This window comes from Typopeltis vanoorti, chromosome 12 (genome assembly GCF_054136105.1).
Source record: "Typopeltis vanoorti isolate ZY-2024b chromosome 12, IOZ_Tvanoo_1.0, whole genome shotgun sequence".
Classification (NCBI taxonomy): domain Eukaryota; kingdom Metazoa; phylum Arthropoda; class Arachnida; order Uropygi; family Thelyphonidae; genus Typopeltis; species Typopeltis vanoorti.
In genome coordinates, this window is record NC_143560.1 from 80,935,723 (window position 1) to 80,952,680 (window position 16,958).

The 16,958-nt window shown below is 35.2% G+C and overlaps 1 protein-coding gene across 1 annotated transcript in view; it reads right to left on the reverse strand.

The window, feature by feature from the left end:
• Positions 1-16,958, reverse strand: part of Ddx1 (ATP-dependent RNA helicase Ddx1) — a 336,696-nt gene that overhangs the window by 310,785 nt on the left and 8,953 nt on the right. The window contains exons 2-4 of the mRNA XM_090401751.1: positions 11,029-11,080; positions 2,754-2,817; positions 244-376 (exon numbers count right to left, since the gene is read on the reverse strand). Of these exons, the coding sequence (XP_090257877.1) occupies positions 244-376; positions 2,754-2,817; positions 11,029-11,080 (249 nt within the window). The remainder of the gene's footprint in view (positions 1-243; positions 377-2,753; positions 2,818-11,028; positions 11,081-16,958) is intronic.

The window sequence follows — 16,958 nt, forward strand, 5'->3', positions numbered from 1 at the left end:
ACAAACTCCCTTAAAACCACATTTATGGTAGCAATATACTTATATTTTAATTATTTTGAAGCATACTCTAAAACACCTAAAGGATTTTATTTGTTTCCTTAACAACGAACACCCAAAAATTAGTTTATTTTAGAAATTGAAAAAAGGATAACAAACTTCCATTTCTAAATTCAAAATTCTAAAATCAAATAAGTAAAGCTACTTAAAATTCAGATATTTATAGTAAACAAAAGTTTTACTTACATGCACCAGCTCCTGCTCCTACAACACTAGCCCGTTTTCCTTTTCCTGTCTGATTGTCCTTCAGTGTTTCCCAAACAATTTGCAGAATTGGCAAACAAAATGCTCCTGTTTTTCCACTACCGGTTTCTGCTGCCTAAGAAAATATACAACTTCTCATTTCTGAAATATCCCAGAATAAGACAAATAATTCCTATAAAGTTCTGAAATATCTTAGAATAAGACAATTCCAATAAAGTTCACTGCCCTAAAACTGAATACATTTATTTAAGAGTTGAATTATATTTTATGCTTAAGAAAAAATAAAAATAAATAAATTCAACAGGAGTCCATAAAAAGTTATTTTTAAATGTCATAATCTTGAGGAAGGCAAAAATGCAATACTGATGGGGAAATCTTGAAATCTGATTTATTATTTATTAATTGTTCTGAAAATCATACAGATGGTATTATATAAAGAATAACTTAGCATTGATAGCAACATTAAAGAATAACATTAATAATAAAGAAATACTATGTTAATGACATAAGAGTAAGTGACAGATTAATAAAATATAGAGCATTGAAGGCTTCAATTTGGCAAGATTAGTAATATACAAAAAAAAAAAAAAAAAAAAAAGGTAAATATACAGACTGGCAGGGTCCATATCTTAAGAAGCGCAAGCCAAGGTAACTTCTATACCAAAGGTTTATTCTTGAACTCTCTGATAAAATTTGAACCTGTATCATTTATTTGGTTTTAAAATAACAATAAATATTTAATATCCTCATCATATACTCAATGGACAGAACATTAGAGATAGGGACGATGGGAAGTTGACACTGGCATCTCTGTGTGCAGAGCAAAATGTACCCAAACCGAATGCAGACAGTATCAGGTCATCCCAAAAGTAATGTCATTTGTTATACTGTACTTGTTCAAACATGTCTCAGCTTGTCTAAAGATGAATCTTTATAAGCACTGCCAAGCTGAGGCAACCTCATTCTAAGGAATTCCACCTTGAGGAACATCATACATAAGTTATTGTTTAAATAACCTTCTATTACTATGGATGTCAATGAAGAACATTACGCACATCATGCTTTAAGAGTTCAAAAAAAGGCAACAATGCTGCTAACACTGTAAAAAATGTGCAGGAAGTGCATGGTGATAATGTTCTGAATGTGCCAGCGATGGTTTCAAAAATTTTGACAAAAATTTCAACACACACCCCCCCCTGCTCTGGGTGCCCTGTCTCTCTCGATAATGATATGCTGGAAGCCGCTATTGCAAGAAATGCCAATGCAACTTTAAAGAGTTAGTGCAAACTGTTGAAGATTTAGCAAAAGATCTTAATTCACTGTTATCGACTATCCATCGCCATTTGCAACAACTTGGAATAGTGTCTAAGCTCGGCAAGTAGGTTCCTCATGAACTGACAAACAACAATCGAAGAGCGCATGTCAACATCTGCACCACTGTTCTTCATTCTCGAGAGGTTCAATCTCTGTTTTTGAGTGGTGTTGTCACAAGTGGTGATGAAAAGTGGATACTTTATAAGAGTGTTAAGTGCCAAAGGCAGTGGGTTCATTCAGGGGAACAGGCTAACCTCAGTCAAAACAAGACCTTCACCTTCAGAAGGTTATGTTAATCATCTGGTGGGATATGGCAAGTATTATACACTGAACTCTTGCCACAAAACCAAACAATCACAGGTGAAGTATACTGTGAACAACTCGATTGATTGAATGACAAACTGAAAGAAAAGAGGTGTTCTCTGGTCAATCGAAAGGGTGTTGTTTTTCACCATGATAACACATGCCCTCATAGTGCAAGAATCACATGTACCATGATTGAGGCAGGGAAAGGCTTCCATGTCCTCCTTATCTTGCACCTTCAGATTACCACTTATTTTGAAGTTTGCAACATTTCATTAATGAAAAACAATATGATACATTAGATGCACTGAAACTGAGCCTATGTGAATTCTTTGCCTCCAAACTTGAATTCTATAGAAATGGCATCATGAAACAACATTGAAAAAGGAAGAGCCTTACTGATTCAAATGGAGAATATATACTAGATTAAATTAGTGAGCGATTTATTTTTATATCCTTTCAAAACTTAATGCTAAAAACGACACTGATTTTGAGATAACCTGATAAATACGGGTGAGCATCAGGGCTTCCCAACAGTGTATCACAATCAATGAACATGGGTAAATGTGGTGATCTTAGCAATTATAATCATGGATGTATTATCGGTGCAAGACAGATGGGTCATTCTATTACCCAAGTGGTAAGAACCCTAGGGTTCTTATACTATCTATACTGATAATACACATGAAATATATTTTACTTAAAAAAAAACCTATCTATCCACAAATAAGCTGACATCATTTGTTTCTAGAGTTAAAGAAAAATAACTGATTAAAACTCAACATTACATGAAAGAACAAAACTAAAATATCACTGAAAACTTTTGCTCTTCTTATTAAATGAAGTTGGGTTATGGTACAATATAACAAACTTACCATTAAAACATCTCCTCCTCCAAGAATTAATGGAATGGCTTCTGCCTGAACATCTGTAGGCAACCTAGAAAACAGTAATAATAATAATAATAATGTTCATATGTTATTTTTTTAAGTAACTTTAAGCTTAAAAAATTACTACTTAAAATGGAATAATTCTTCTTCTTCTTTCACTACGTGTTATTCCCGCTTCCTATGCAGGGTCCGTGTGTTATTTAGATGCGACTACTTGTTAGTACCACTCCCAACCGACCTGCCACTGGAGGGGATATATTTTTGACTATAGAAGCGTATGTTCACGGGGCCAGTTTGTCTGCTTGCAGGCTATGCCCTGAGGAAGATCCTCAAGTTCCTCATGTCTTCGACGGGAATCGAACTGGGACACTCCTCCCTCACGCATATCGTTGCGAAGTGCAAAGCTACTAGGCTAACTGCCTTAAAATGGAATAATTAATAGTTTAAAATACTTCTATACAGAATCCCTAGTTGACTTATGGCATGTTTAATCTTTCTCTCTCTACACACACACACACACACACACACACACACACACACACACACACACACACACACACACACACACACACACACACACACACACACACAATACTGTAAAGCAAATGTGTGACAGCTGATAATCGTTCATGGAGCAGAACCTCTGTTCCATTTTACTGATTTTCAGAATACAAGGTAATGATGATTATGTGACACATGGGATATTCATATTGCAACAGTAGAGTTGAAATTCTTGGCCATTCAGATACATAAAACTAATTTTTTTTAAAGATAAGTATCTGAGACTTGTAATAGATTTAAGAGTATATCAGCTTAACATCTCTCCAACTTGAATATCTGGTTCAATGTCACTTACTTTCACAATGCAATCCATGTAGGTTATGGAACAAAAATAAATTTACATTTTAATTAATAAACCATCTACTCCACTGCATGCTTTAATTATAATTGCTGATGTACAGCTTAAGTATTAATAATAAATTGCTTGGTATTATATTTATTTACACCATACAAGTTTGGTATTTTAAAGAGTTTTTGCCTAGGCATCTTTTTAAAATCCCATGTTTCCACTATTTGTCTTAAAGCAGAGAGATCTGGTCCTGACATCTCATTTGTTTGAACCCAGCTTGTTCTTTCCCAAGTTTGATTTCAATCCTTTTTTTTTTTTTTTGGAGCCTATTCTCTAATATTCTTGTATAAATCTTACCTGAAATAATAAGAAAATCTCTAATTTTGTTGTATTAATTTTATTTATTTATTTTTTTTTTTTTTTTTTTTTTTTTTAAACAGAAAGGCACAATAAAGGCTCAAAAAAAAAAAAAAAGAGTCAATCACCTGGGATTTGAACTTCTGACAATGCTGTCTACATTATGCAATGTAGCCATTGTGAAATTTTCATATTTTTATATTTGAGCATCTGTTCATATATCTATTCTGGATATCTTTCTATATTTCAGCCTTCTAATAACTTTCTATACCTCTAGTAGTAAAATGTTATCTACTGCATCCTATTTTTTTTTTTTAATCACTGTTCTATCACTAGCTTCCTAATATAATGATTTGATAAATTACTTCAGATATCCAGAATATCCTAATTTTCAGTTTTCATTGTCAATGCTATCATTATCATTTCTCTTCTTTCTACATTTAAGATCTTTCAATGAACCCCACAGTCACCATTATGATATTCATATTTCAGGATATAAACAACACCAAGAGAAAAAAATTTATTAAACTCACTAATATTTTGCTGGTTTTCTACCTGCATCAACACACAATTATAACTGGCAGGAACACAGCACTAAATTAAGGGTTTCTTCCTGATGGGGAGGAGGTAGAGAGGATCCAGAGGCAAGTGACCAAGATGATAGCTGGTCTATGGAATGAACTTTACGAGAACAGGTTGATCTGTGGGTTACAGAAATTGTTGATAGGAGGAAAAGGGGTGATATGACTGAGACATTCAAATTACTCAGAGGTTTTTACAAGATTAATTCAGAGGAAATTTTTCAGAACAGGTCTGATGGTGGGAGAACTAGGGGCCATCCATGGAAACTGAGCAAGAGTGATCTAGGTTTTTTACTTGGAGAGTGGTGAATGAGTGAAATAAGCTGCCAGAGTCTGTTTTGGGTGCTATGACTGTGAATAAGTTCAAAGCAAAGTATGATAGATACTGTACGAATGCTGAATAGTTCTTGACATGATGTTTAGGGCCTCCCTCGATGAGTCTAAGGACTCCTTGGAGTTGCTCGTAATAATAATAATAATTGGAGTAGAGATCTCATAACAGCTCATCTACAAAAAAAAAAAAAAAAAAAACTATATGAGAATTATAGAGGAATTTCCCTAATAAATGTTTTGAACAAGATTTATGCAAGTATACTTGAGAAAGGCTACGAAAAATTATAGAAGGGAAGCCTGGAGAAGAACAAGCTGGATTCAGGCAAAACAGAGGTTGTCATAAGAAAACAGTTAAGAAAGCTTGGGAACAAAGATCTGCAAGTTTAATAGATCTGGGAAAAGCATATAACAAGATACCAAGAGAAAAGCTGTTTAAAATGCTATATTGTGTAAAGCAGATATTATATCAAGCAATAGATCAATATCAATAGCAATATCAAGTCTACATTCAAGTTGTAAAACAGCAGTTAGAATTGAGGGAGGTACAGGAAGCTGGTTTGCTGTTAAATCAAATGTGAGACAAGTGTGCATTATCTCCACTATTATTCATCATCAACATTTATCACATTATGAAACACTGTTGTCAGCGGGTCACTGTGAGAGTTGACCACATTCCTTTTAAGGAATTCTGACACTCATTTTGACTTTGATCACTGCATTAAACTATTCATTTACAATTTTTGTAGGTGTTTCTTTCACATCTCATATCATATTGCTTTTCACTGAATTACACAAAAAATCATCATACAGTTTATGAGTTATTGTGATTATTCTTTGTTCCTTAATTTATGGAAGCTCAGCCAGAAAAGTTTCAAGTATTGTATAGAAAGCTAAATTGGAGTATGAAAAGAAATTGGTTGTGCAGGCTAAAGGCAATCCAAAAGAATTTTATCACTATGCTGCAAGTAAAAGAAAAAATGAGTAAGTATAAGAAGCATATGAGATTCTTCAAATAACGAGTGCTCACTTTGCTAAGATCTATCAATCAACCAGATGCATATAACACTGTTCAAGTGCTACCACTACAGCTGGATGAAGAGATTAGAGGTGCATAGGAATGATGTTCAAGAGCTGTTGCATAACAATGAATATGAATTCAGCAATAGGGCCAGATTTGATATCAGCATATATGCTAAAGGAATGTTCAGCTGAATTGGCTTGGCCCTTGACATGTTTGTATAACTTGAGCCTCAGCTCAGGAAAGATACCACAGGAATGGATAAAATGTATGATAGTCACGCTGTACACAGATGGTGCAAAAACTAATGTGTCACTGCTGAACTATCAGTATCTCTGGAATGAAGATTTTATAGAAGTTGGTATGAACTCATATAGAAATGAGTTGACAGATAAGCATGGATTTACTAAAGGGAGGTCATTTTTTTTATCAATTTGTTTATATTTTATAACAGTGTTACAGCTGAGTTGGATAAAGGAAATGAATACACTATGATACCTCTGGTGTTTGCTAAGGCATTTGATAGGACACCACATGAAAGGCTTATGTAAACTGGAGAATATAGGACTGGAATATAAACTATTGATTTGGATAAGTGGGTGGCTGACAGATAGGTATCAGGAAGTGGTACATATGGTGTGAATCTACCAGTTTCAAGATGACTGGTGGTGTACTCCAGGGATCAGTCCTTGAACCATTTTTGTTCACTATATATTAATGATATTGGGAATGACTGGATAGGACATGCTCAGCTGTTTGCTGATACATGCCATCATATGATAAATGGCTGTCAATTCAATGTTAGTAGGTGTAAAGTTATACACACTGGTGTGATGAGATTTCCAATATCATATTATACTGCTGGGTTATGCTATAAGACACAGATGAGGCTGCAGATCTTGGAGTTTTGGTTGGATAGGAAATTGAAGTTCAAAGGTCACATTGCAAAAATTGTAAATACAACTAATAATTATTATGATGTTGAAAAAACATTGACATGTTTGTTTCAATAAGGAAATCATTTGGCCCCTTTACAGGGGCTTGATCCAGCACACCTGGACTACTGCATACAGATTTGACCTAAGTTTAGAGGGAGTAAAGAAGCTATGAAATAGTGAAAAAGAACAGTGACAACGATATTGGGATTATAGAACATAGATTATGAGGTTTCTGTATTTGCCGACTAGAAGAACTTTTACTAAACTTTTTCAACCCATTCCGAAGTCAGTTGATCTCTGGCATGGGCAAGTAGGTTTTTTTCTCCTGGAAACTTGGGTTTTTTTTTTTGTCCCATAAACTCAAGAAAATCGACCATAGAACCCACAATATTTTCAGGCAATAAACACAGTGTTAGGATTGGTGACCCAAGATAGCAGCACCTGTCAATTGCCTGTCTCTCTGCGAATACAGGAGAAAGAGGGATGATATGATACAGACTATAAACTTCCAAAACAGTGTTACAGGTTATCGACTGATGAAAGTTTTCATTATACAGAAAATGAAGAAAAGTTAAGTGGGAATCTGTGAAAATTAAGTTTGTGTGCAGCTAAGAAAGGGGCAAGAGATTTTTCTCTCGCACACAGCAGTAAGTGGAACAGTTTGCCTGTTGAAGTATCGAGTGTGCCTACAGTGAACAAGTTTAAGAGAGGGTATAACAATTGGTGAGGGCAGCTTTGAGTCCTGGAATTCCTGCAGGTCTCAAATAATAATAATTACTGTAATCTAATTCTTCTCAAATGCACACTGCATAACAGTCAGTTGATGCTTAACTCCTTTCCATGGCTCTACAGCTCAAACTGAGCCTTGGCCTCCTGAATTTGTTTTCTGCAATCCTCTCTGTCCAAGACTTTACTTCTCCAGTTTGGACATTGCAATATGATGTTGCTATCTTGACTAATGGTATCTATCCATCCTGTTCTTGGTTTTCTTCTTGGTCTTTTACCAAGAATTTTACCATTTACAGTCTTCTTAAGAATGCTGTCATATAAAAACAATTCCTGCCCACTGGAACTTTTTGAACTTGATTATACTACATATTGTCAGTTCTTTATACAGATAGAGGGATCTCTCTCTCTCTCTCTCTCTATGTGTGTGTGTGTGTGTGTGGTTATAGCTGATCCTTCAGAGATCATCGTCACTGAACCAAATAATATTTTTTTGAAGGATTTGCCTTGCAAAAGCTGAAATCAAATTCTCAGTCCTCAAACACAAATGTCAGTGTTTCAAATCCATGGGTAACAATTGGATGAACTATCAATTTATATATATGTAGTTCAATGGAAGTGGCATGTGCCGTCCACAGCACCAGATTGCCCAAAGAATCAGTGTCATAAGTTCAATTCTAGTTGGCAACTAGAGGAACTTTTACTAAACCTTTTTCAACCTGCTCTCGAGTTAGTCAATCTCCGGCATGGGTAAGCAGGTTTTTTTCTCCTGGAAATTTTTTTTTTTTTTTTTGTCCCAGAAACTCCAGAAAACTGACCATAGAACTCACACTATTTTCAAAGAGTAAACATAAGTTAGGATTTGTGTGTAGAGGCTTAAGTGCTGTGAGGACATGTTGGAGGCTTAATGGAATGTATACAGCACTTGGAAAGGATTAATATAGGTTTAATATTTCCTACATTTCGTCCTAGTCACTAGGACATCTTCATGGGATTACAAAAACAGCTAATGTAACATGAACACAAATATTATACAATACTAAGCCCAACCACGTGGGTGACATTAAAGTCCTATCTAGGCGGAGCATCCTCTAAGGGCAGTTGTAGGTGGCCTGGAATGTAAGGTGGGGCCTCTGGTGATGAGTGTTTCTCAAATCTTTGGAAGCTTAATGCAACCGTATTTATTGAGATTTGGTTGATTTCTGAGAGCTGCTTCTAAGAATAGTCTCTCTTTCTTGAATTTGCTGTGGTGGAGCATGGTGGTTTTCTTCCAAGAGACCATGTGGGTGGAATCCATGACATGGTCAGCCAAGCCTGACTGACCATAGTTGTGTTTATGGTCAGTCAGGTCAGTCCAAAGTACGTCAGCTTACAGGAACAGGGTACTTTGTAAACTCCAGGCAGAGAGAGAGAGAGAGAGAGAGAGAGGAGGGAGCTGATCTTTAGTAGAATGGATAAGAGTAGCAAGTTTGCGGTGGGGCTTATATGCTGTGTGTTGGTTGTACTTTTTTAGAATCTTGGCTATTTTTTCTTGATTATTTACTTTAATAATCTACGAAAATAACTGATTTTTTTTTGATACTGTGATCACTATATCAAAAATGTATATATACCTATACTGTATGTATACGTGTTAACTATTTAACACCTATAAATAGGTGTTAAATAGTTAAATTTGATACTGTGATCACAGTATCAAAAAAATAATCAGTTCCTCCCCCATTCCACGTCCTTCTTGTCAACAAGAGTTTAAAAATGCCATCACCATACCTTACATCCATGGCACATCCGAAAAAATAGCCAAGATTCTAAAAAAGTACAACCTACACACAGCATATAAGCCCCACCGCAAACTTGCTACCCTTATCCGTTCTACTAAAGATCAGCTCCCTCCTCTCTCTCTGCCTGGAGTTTACAAAGTACCCTGTTCCTGTAAGCTGGCGTACTTTGGACAGACAGGCAGATCAGCATCCATCCATCTGCCTGGAAGAACACAAGTCTTACATTTGTAAACACAACTATGGTCAGTCAGGCTTGGCTGACCATGTCATGGACGCCACCCATAGGGTCTCTTGGAAGAAAACCACCATGCTCCACCACAGCAAATTCAAGAAAGAGAGACTATTCTTAGAAGCAGCAGAAGCTCTCAGAAATCAACCAAATCTCAATAAATACGGTTGCATTAAGCTTCCGAAGATTTGGGAAACACTCATCACCAGAGGCCCCACCTTACATTCCAGCCACCTACTGCCTTTAGAGGGCACTCCACCTAGATAGAACTTTAGTGTCACCCACATGGTTGGGCTTAGTATTGTATAATATTTGTGTTCATGTTACATTAGTTGTTTTTGTAATCCCCGAAGATGTCCTAGTGACTAGGACGAAATATAGGAAGTATTAAACCTATATTAATCCTTTCTGAGTGCTGTATACATTCCATTAAGCCTCCAACATGAAAAGTTAGGATTAGGGAATACAAGATGGTGGCACTTGTCAATCACCTGTCTCTCTTCACTGGATGGCATGTATAATTAGTGATAGTCTTGGGCCGGCTATCTCTGATTAGCTACTGGTGGTGATTGAACTGTCCCCTCAGTCTACAAAAGTTAAATAGGGCTAAAAATGGCCTTGCCTACTCCCTATATGGGAATAAAAGGCATTAGCTGATTTTTTTTCTTTATTTATTTATTTACTTTTTTTTTTATACTTTGTACTTTTGTACTTTAGCCTTCCAATGGATATTTTTTGAGCTGAATATGAGAGAGAGAATAAAAAGCTTGCTTACCCCTCTTTATTTGATTCCGTATTTACCATCTCATTTGATTGGCTTGTGATCATTACTCATTAATATCGAAATTGTTCCACTTTTTCTATTTCAAGGTTCCCAACTGCCATACTTGACAGTTAACTGATGATTTCACTTGATGTGTTATTCAGATTTTTGAATGGCTGGCAAGCAGAATTTTTCATGTAATAAAAAATCTTAGAGTATGGTCTGAAAGAAAAATCAGGATTACTGTGTTTTTCCATAATTAATCAGGCCACCTTTTTTCACTGAAGATCTTCCAAGATGAAGCAGTGTTAATGGTTACCTTGTGTAAAAAAAAAATCAAACCAAAGTCTAATCCTATTTTTCCCATTGGAGGTCTATGTGAAACTATTTTTTTTTTTGCTTCACTATGGTATTTCAACAAATGTGAAAGTGCCTAGTTCTTAAAAAGTAAACATTAAATGATTTTTCATATTATATAGTAAAGCTTCAGAAAAATTAAGAAATTTATCAGCCTCAAAGTTTGAACAGAAATGGATGTGCAAAACTCACTATACTAAAATATCAAGTAAAGTATTTATTGTGACCATTTAAAATATAGAAACACCATTTCTAATGATTAAAAATTATTTAAATGCAATGATTTCAAAAGACAAAGCAAGCAGATTTAAATTTTAAAAGACTTACGTCCATTCCATTTCTTCAACAGCCTTGCCAATTTCAGATAATGCACCCATTTCTAGAAGGGAGAAAAGTTACAATGAACTATTTCATATTTGTATTAATACATATAGAAACACTACAATAGCAAACTCATTGACTATAATAAACTACCAAACCGTATACTTGTATTTTCTTTCTTTTACTGTGAAGAATTGTGAAAAACTGTAAAGAAATGCAAGATGTTATGTTCAGGGAATAACAAATTGGGGAAAAAAAGTAGTAGCTATAATATTCAACACTAAACACACGAACAATCTTCTTCAATGACAGGCAATATCATGCAGTAATGTTAGCAACATTAGAATAAGGAACTAGAAAATGAGACTATCTGTGCCTATGGCCCACAGAAGGTTCTATTAAACAAGAAGTGGAGGAATTTTTCAAGACATGGAAAGCAACTGACACAAGAAAATGGAAAAGTTGTGTTTTTTTTTGTCGGACATCTAAACAAGAGTAAGAAATGATTACCAGACAAACCAAAATGTTTTGGGAAAATTTGGGGAAAAAAAAAAGTTTAATTGACTATGTTATTGTTGACAGTGATATCTTCATGCTGGTTCAATATACAAGAATACACACAAAATATAAAATAAGAAGGAATCACCATTTAGTTTTGAGCAGGAGATAATTGAATATCATAATGAAAAGAAAATTGTGCAAAAAAGTTTGAAAAGGATCAATGTTGAGCAGCTAATCAAAGGTAAACTGTAGACTCAAATACATAAATATTATTCAAGAAAAAATGAAAGAATTTGAAAACAAGAATCAAACCTTGGAGATTCAGTGGCAGATCCTGATGAAAATAGATTCAGCCTGAGAGGGATGTGGTGAGGCTGTCTGCATTTTAGAAAATACATAGTGCCAGGGTTCCAGAAACATCATTTAAATCTACAAAAAAAAAAAAAAAAAAAAAAAAAAAAAAAAAAAAAAATACTCGCCCATAGTATGAATTGTAGTGAAACGTGTGCATACACCACTGTTTCATTTTGGAAACATCTTTAACAGCAGTTTTAAAGAATTTAAAGCAGCCAAATTCAAATTTTGTGCAATAATTTATAAAATCTGGCATCTTTCTCTTCAATTTTGCTACTAGCCCAATATTTGTCCATGTTTCATGCTGCTTTTATACCAATGCCTGTTAACCAATTATCAGTCTTCTGGCAAGACAAATTTGTTCATTTCACTGTAATCTACAAAGTACACTGCAGCTGAGGTTTGGAGAGGAAGTAAGTAAAAAAATGCCTTTTCCAATTTTATCATTTCATATGATGGACGAGCCCTCATTTGAAATATTTATAAAAGTATCTAGAACACTCTACTGGAATCTTTGATTTCCTTAACTAATTTTTGTTTAATGACATCAGCAATAACTAACACAAATTCTTCATATATCATGTCATTTTTATGCTGTTCTACTAGTGTGACTTTTTTTTTTTTGAAGTCAGAACCTGTTTATTGAATTAGTTTTATAGTTGGCAGTGTCGCAAGTGAACGTAACAATAGATTTGATCTTTGCTAAAAACAGCGTTTTTAAATTAGTGTATAAGCGTAGCTTTTTATTGCAAATTTTTATTGCAAACATTTTTTTTAGTTTGGATACAAGTGTGTCTTTCGGTAGTGTTGGTAGAATTTTCTGTTGTTTATATCGTGTTTTACTACTTGTTTTTTGTACTGCTTCTACTTCAGAAAATGGCATCAATAAAGAGATGCACGTTGGTGGCATGGAAAACTTCAGTACGAAGAGCTAGCTATGCCTTGGATTTTTTGCAGTGGATGTGCTGTAAAAATTGCTATATGTATGCACCAAAAAATGTGAAAAAATTTGTAGACTGTTTAGGTAAACGAGAAAAAGGAAAGCATTAACATATGTGAAAAGTGTCTTGATAGAACAATTAGAAATGGGAGCAAGTGTCGGGAGAGAAATGGGAGAGAAAATGAAAAGTGAAATGAAATATTCTAAAAAGGAGATTGGCTGATGAAAATGAGGAAGTTAGTAGTATGAAAAAAGAATGAAAGGATTGTCATATATCATCATAGGGATTAGAGGTGTGATGACTAATAAAGTGCACAAAACATGCTCTTCCGGTGGAACAATGAAGCAAATAACTGATATGTTGCAGAAAAAGGAAAGACCAGGCATCAAAATCAGTGGAAGTCATGGGCACAAATGACTTAATCAGAAAAAAAATGTTGAAGAGACTTGAGAAAGTTATTGCAGCAGGTAAGGAATAATAGTGTTGTTGGAAAAGTCATAGGCATGTTGCCTAGATATGATAATGAATTGAGAAGGAGAGCAGAGATAACGAATAATAAGATGGCTGAGTTATGGGAAGCAAAGGGGGTTCAATTTGTAAATCTGTGAAGTGAATTTGAAGGAAAGTTAGAATGGTTTAAAGTTGATGGATTGCATTTGAATGAGTCTGGTATTGGACATTAAAAGACTATTGTTTTCTGAGAAGGCACAGAGTCAAGAAGTTAATGTAGTAAAGGATCAGAGTCTACTTGTGAAGCAGGATAGCACAACTAAACAGATTGTACCATAGGAGGAAGATGGATATGAGGTTGAAGATGTGGTTGGACGAAATTGGTAGGAATGGAAATCAGAGTCAGGATCAGCGAAACAGGAGTGGTCAATGCAACAAAGATAAATAAAACATGGTTATCTGAGGAGGATGTGATGTCAGGGATAGAAATGGAAGGACATATAATTTTCCAGAAGGATAGAAATGTGAAGAGGAAGGGGAGTGTTGTTAATGATTGCAGAGAAATTATGTCCACAAAGTGTGGAAGTTGATAGTACATGCACAAATTTTGAATATGTGTAGTGTGAAGTTGAAATTAACAGGCTAGCATATCTGATAGGATGCTGTTATAGGCCAGGGAATGCAGAGAATAATGTTTAGGTAAATTGGTTGAGCATGTAAAAAGAAGGTGATCATGATGGGAGACTATAATTACAGGATTATAGAATGGAAAGAGGAGATAGTGTATAGGAACAAGGAGAATGAGTTTGTTGAATTTCTGAGAGATACATATCATAAGCAGCATGTGACTGAAGCAACTAGAGGTTTTAATGTTTTGGACTTGGTGATAATTTCACAAGATGTAGTTGTTAATGAGATGTTAACATTGCCATGCCACCAGTTGGTGAGAGTGATCATGAGGTATTCATTTGGGAAGTGGTGAAACAAGAAAAGGTGATGGCCAAAAATGGATATATGTGGAAGTATAAAGCAGGTGATAATAGGGAGCTCTGTAGTCAGTTAGTAACAGCACATTGGGTAGATGAGCTGAGTGAAAAGGATGTTGATAATGCATGGAAATTCACAAGGCAGTATCTGACAAAGCATTGTATAAGTGCATACCAAGGATTAAGTGAGTAAACAGAGTAGGAGTGAAATAGACAAACAGTGAAATCAAGCAAGCTGTGCTGGAAAAGAAAATGCTACGGAGGAGGTATAAGACAGTTGGTGGTGACCAGATCCATGAAGAGTATAAAGTGCAGGCTAGAAAGGTGACAAGCATGTAAAGAAAAAAAAGGTGTAATAGGAGAGAATATTGGCTGGTTAGGCTAAAGTTAACTCAAGAGAATTTTTCTTCTGTATGGCAAGCAAGAGAAAGAATAATTTGCAGGTTGACAGTGGTGGATAGTCATGGCAGCAGAATAATAGTTGCAAAGGATGTAGTGGAATTATTGAATGAGCACTTTATCAGTGTATATCATACTGTTGTTAGTGTTGTGGTGCAATATATAGAAGGGAGGCAAGTATTAGGAGAATTGAAAGGGAAAGAATTAGAGGTATATCAAGAGTTGTTTGGGTTGGATATTAATAAGGCTGTGGGAATCACCATGTATTCTTAAAGGAACTTACACCACTATTAGCTATGCCCTTGACCTGGTTATTTAATTAAAGTCTTGCAGTGGGTAGGGTTCCTAAGGAGCAGAAACAAAGCAGAATAGTACCACTCCACAAGCATGGTTCTAGGCGAGAAGTTTCCAATTATAGACAGTCTATCACTGCAGTTGTAGTCAAGGTGTTGGAGAGATTGATTAGAATTAGAATACAGGATTGGGTTGATGGACATAGCATTCTTTATTATGGTCAGTATGGATCTGTAAAGGGTAGGTACTGTTTTAGCAATTTGCTTGCATTTTATAATAGGGTAATGAGTGTGCTAGATAAGAGAGAATCACATAGTGATATTCTTGGCCTCTGCAAAAGCATTTGATAGATTACCACATAAGTTGGTGTATGAGCTACAGAGGATGGTAATAGATAGTATACTGGTTAGATGGATCAGAGATTGGCTCTCTGAACAATACCAGCAGGTCGTATATGATGAAGCAGTGTCTCAAAAAAGGAGGGTAACCAGTAATGTGCGCCAGGGTTCTGTTCTTGGGCTCTTGCTATTTAACTTCTTTGTAAATTATATATCATGTGGACTGACTAAGGATCTTCAGTTGTTTGCTGATGATGCAGAGTTGGAGAGAATTATAAATAGCACTGCTGATGTTAATTCTCTTCAGGAAGATTTGAATAGACTTTTGACTTAGAAAAGAAGTGGGATTGTAGTTTTAATATTAATAAGTGCAAGGTGTTGCATTTTGGAGCGCAGAAACATAAGGCTGTGTACTATATCGACGGTGCCATACTGCAGATTGATGAGACTAGAGATTTGGGAGTGATGGTTGATAGTAGACTGAAGTTTAGAGGGCATATTGTTAGTGTTGCAAAGGCTGCACAGCTGCACATTGTAGTGCTGCTACAATAAGAAGTACTCTAACATGTAGGGATAAGGAAGTGGTTGTGCCACTGTATAAAGCACTGGTCAGACAACATTTGGACTATTGTGCTCAAATCTGGTCACCTGGTTTTCCGTGTAATGTGGAGACATTGGAGAGGGGCCAGAGGCAAGTGACTAAGACAATATCAGGAATTTGGACTGTTGGCTATAGAGAGAGAGGTTAAAAAAAAGATGTGGATTCAGAGATAGGAGAAAAAGATGTGATATGATAGAGACATTTAAGTTAGAGAGAGAAGATTTTATCGGATTAATCCAGATGAGATTATAAAAAGATATTGGTGGATAGGAGAAAAAGATGTGATATGATAGAGAATTTAAGTTAGAGAGAGAGAGGATTTTATTGGATTAATCCAGATGAGATTATAAAAAGAGCAGAAGGCAAGAGAGGAAAAACCAGGTCATTCCTGGAAATTATGTAAGAGTGTGGTGAAGGGGAGGGGGCTGTGAAAAGTAGATTTTTTAGGAGAATTGTCAGTGATAGAAAGCAGAATGTGTTGTTAATGCAAGGAGATTTAATGATTTAAGAGTCAGTATAATAAATATGTTGTCAGTTGAATGAACTTCCCACAATGAGTCTGCCAAATCAATGGAGGGTGCAATAATTATAATATTTTAAAATCTTTCTTTGGGGAGCAGCTAGATGTATTATCTGGGTTTTTTTGCACTATTTCACAAAACTAAAAAGGTGTAGTTTTACATTTGCTTCCATCTGTTCATAATGAATTGCAAATTTAATTTGCTTTTCATTAAATTATCCATAAAAATAATTCAATAGGAAAAACAAATAAGTTTACAAAAACAAAAGAAAATGCTCAACACTGTTGACGGAGCCAGATTAACTTTTCTCAAAGTAATGTCAATAACGTGTTCAAGTCTGACTCATCTTTGCATGATAAGTTTTCATATATATATAACCCAATTAAAAAGCCTTTCCAACATGTTAAAATGTTAAAGTATATAATTATATTAAGCTAATTCATGTTACGAATTAGGAAAATAAGCTTATGCCAATACCACATTACAACTGCATACCTACTAAAGGGGTAAAGGTGTTGAGAGAAGAAGAAGAATATCAATTTGTCTTAGTT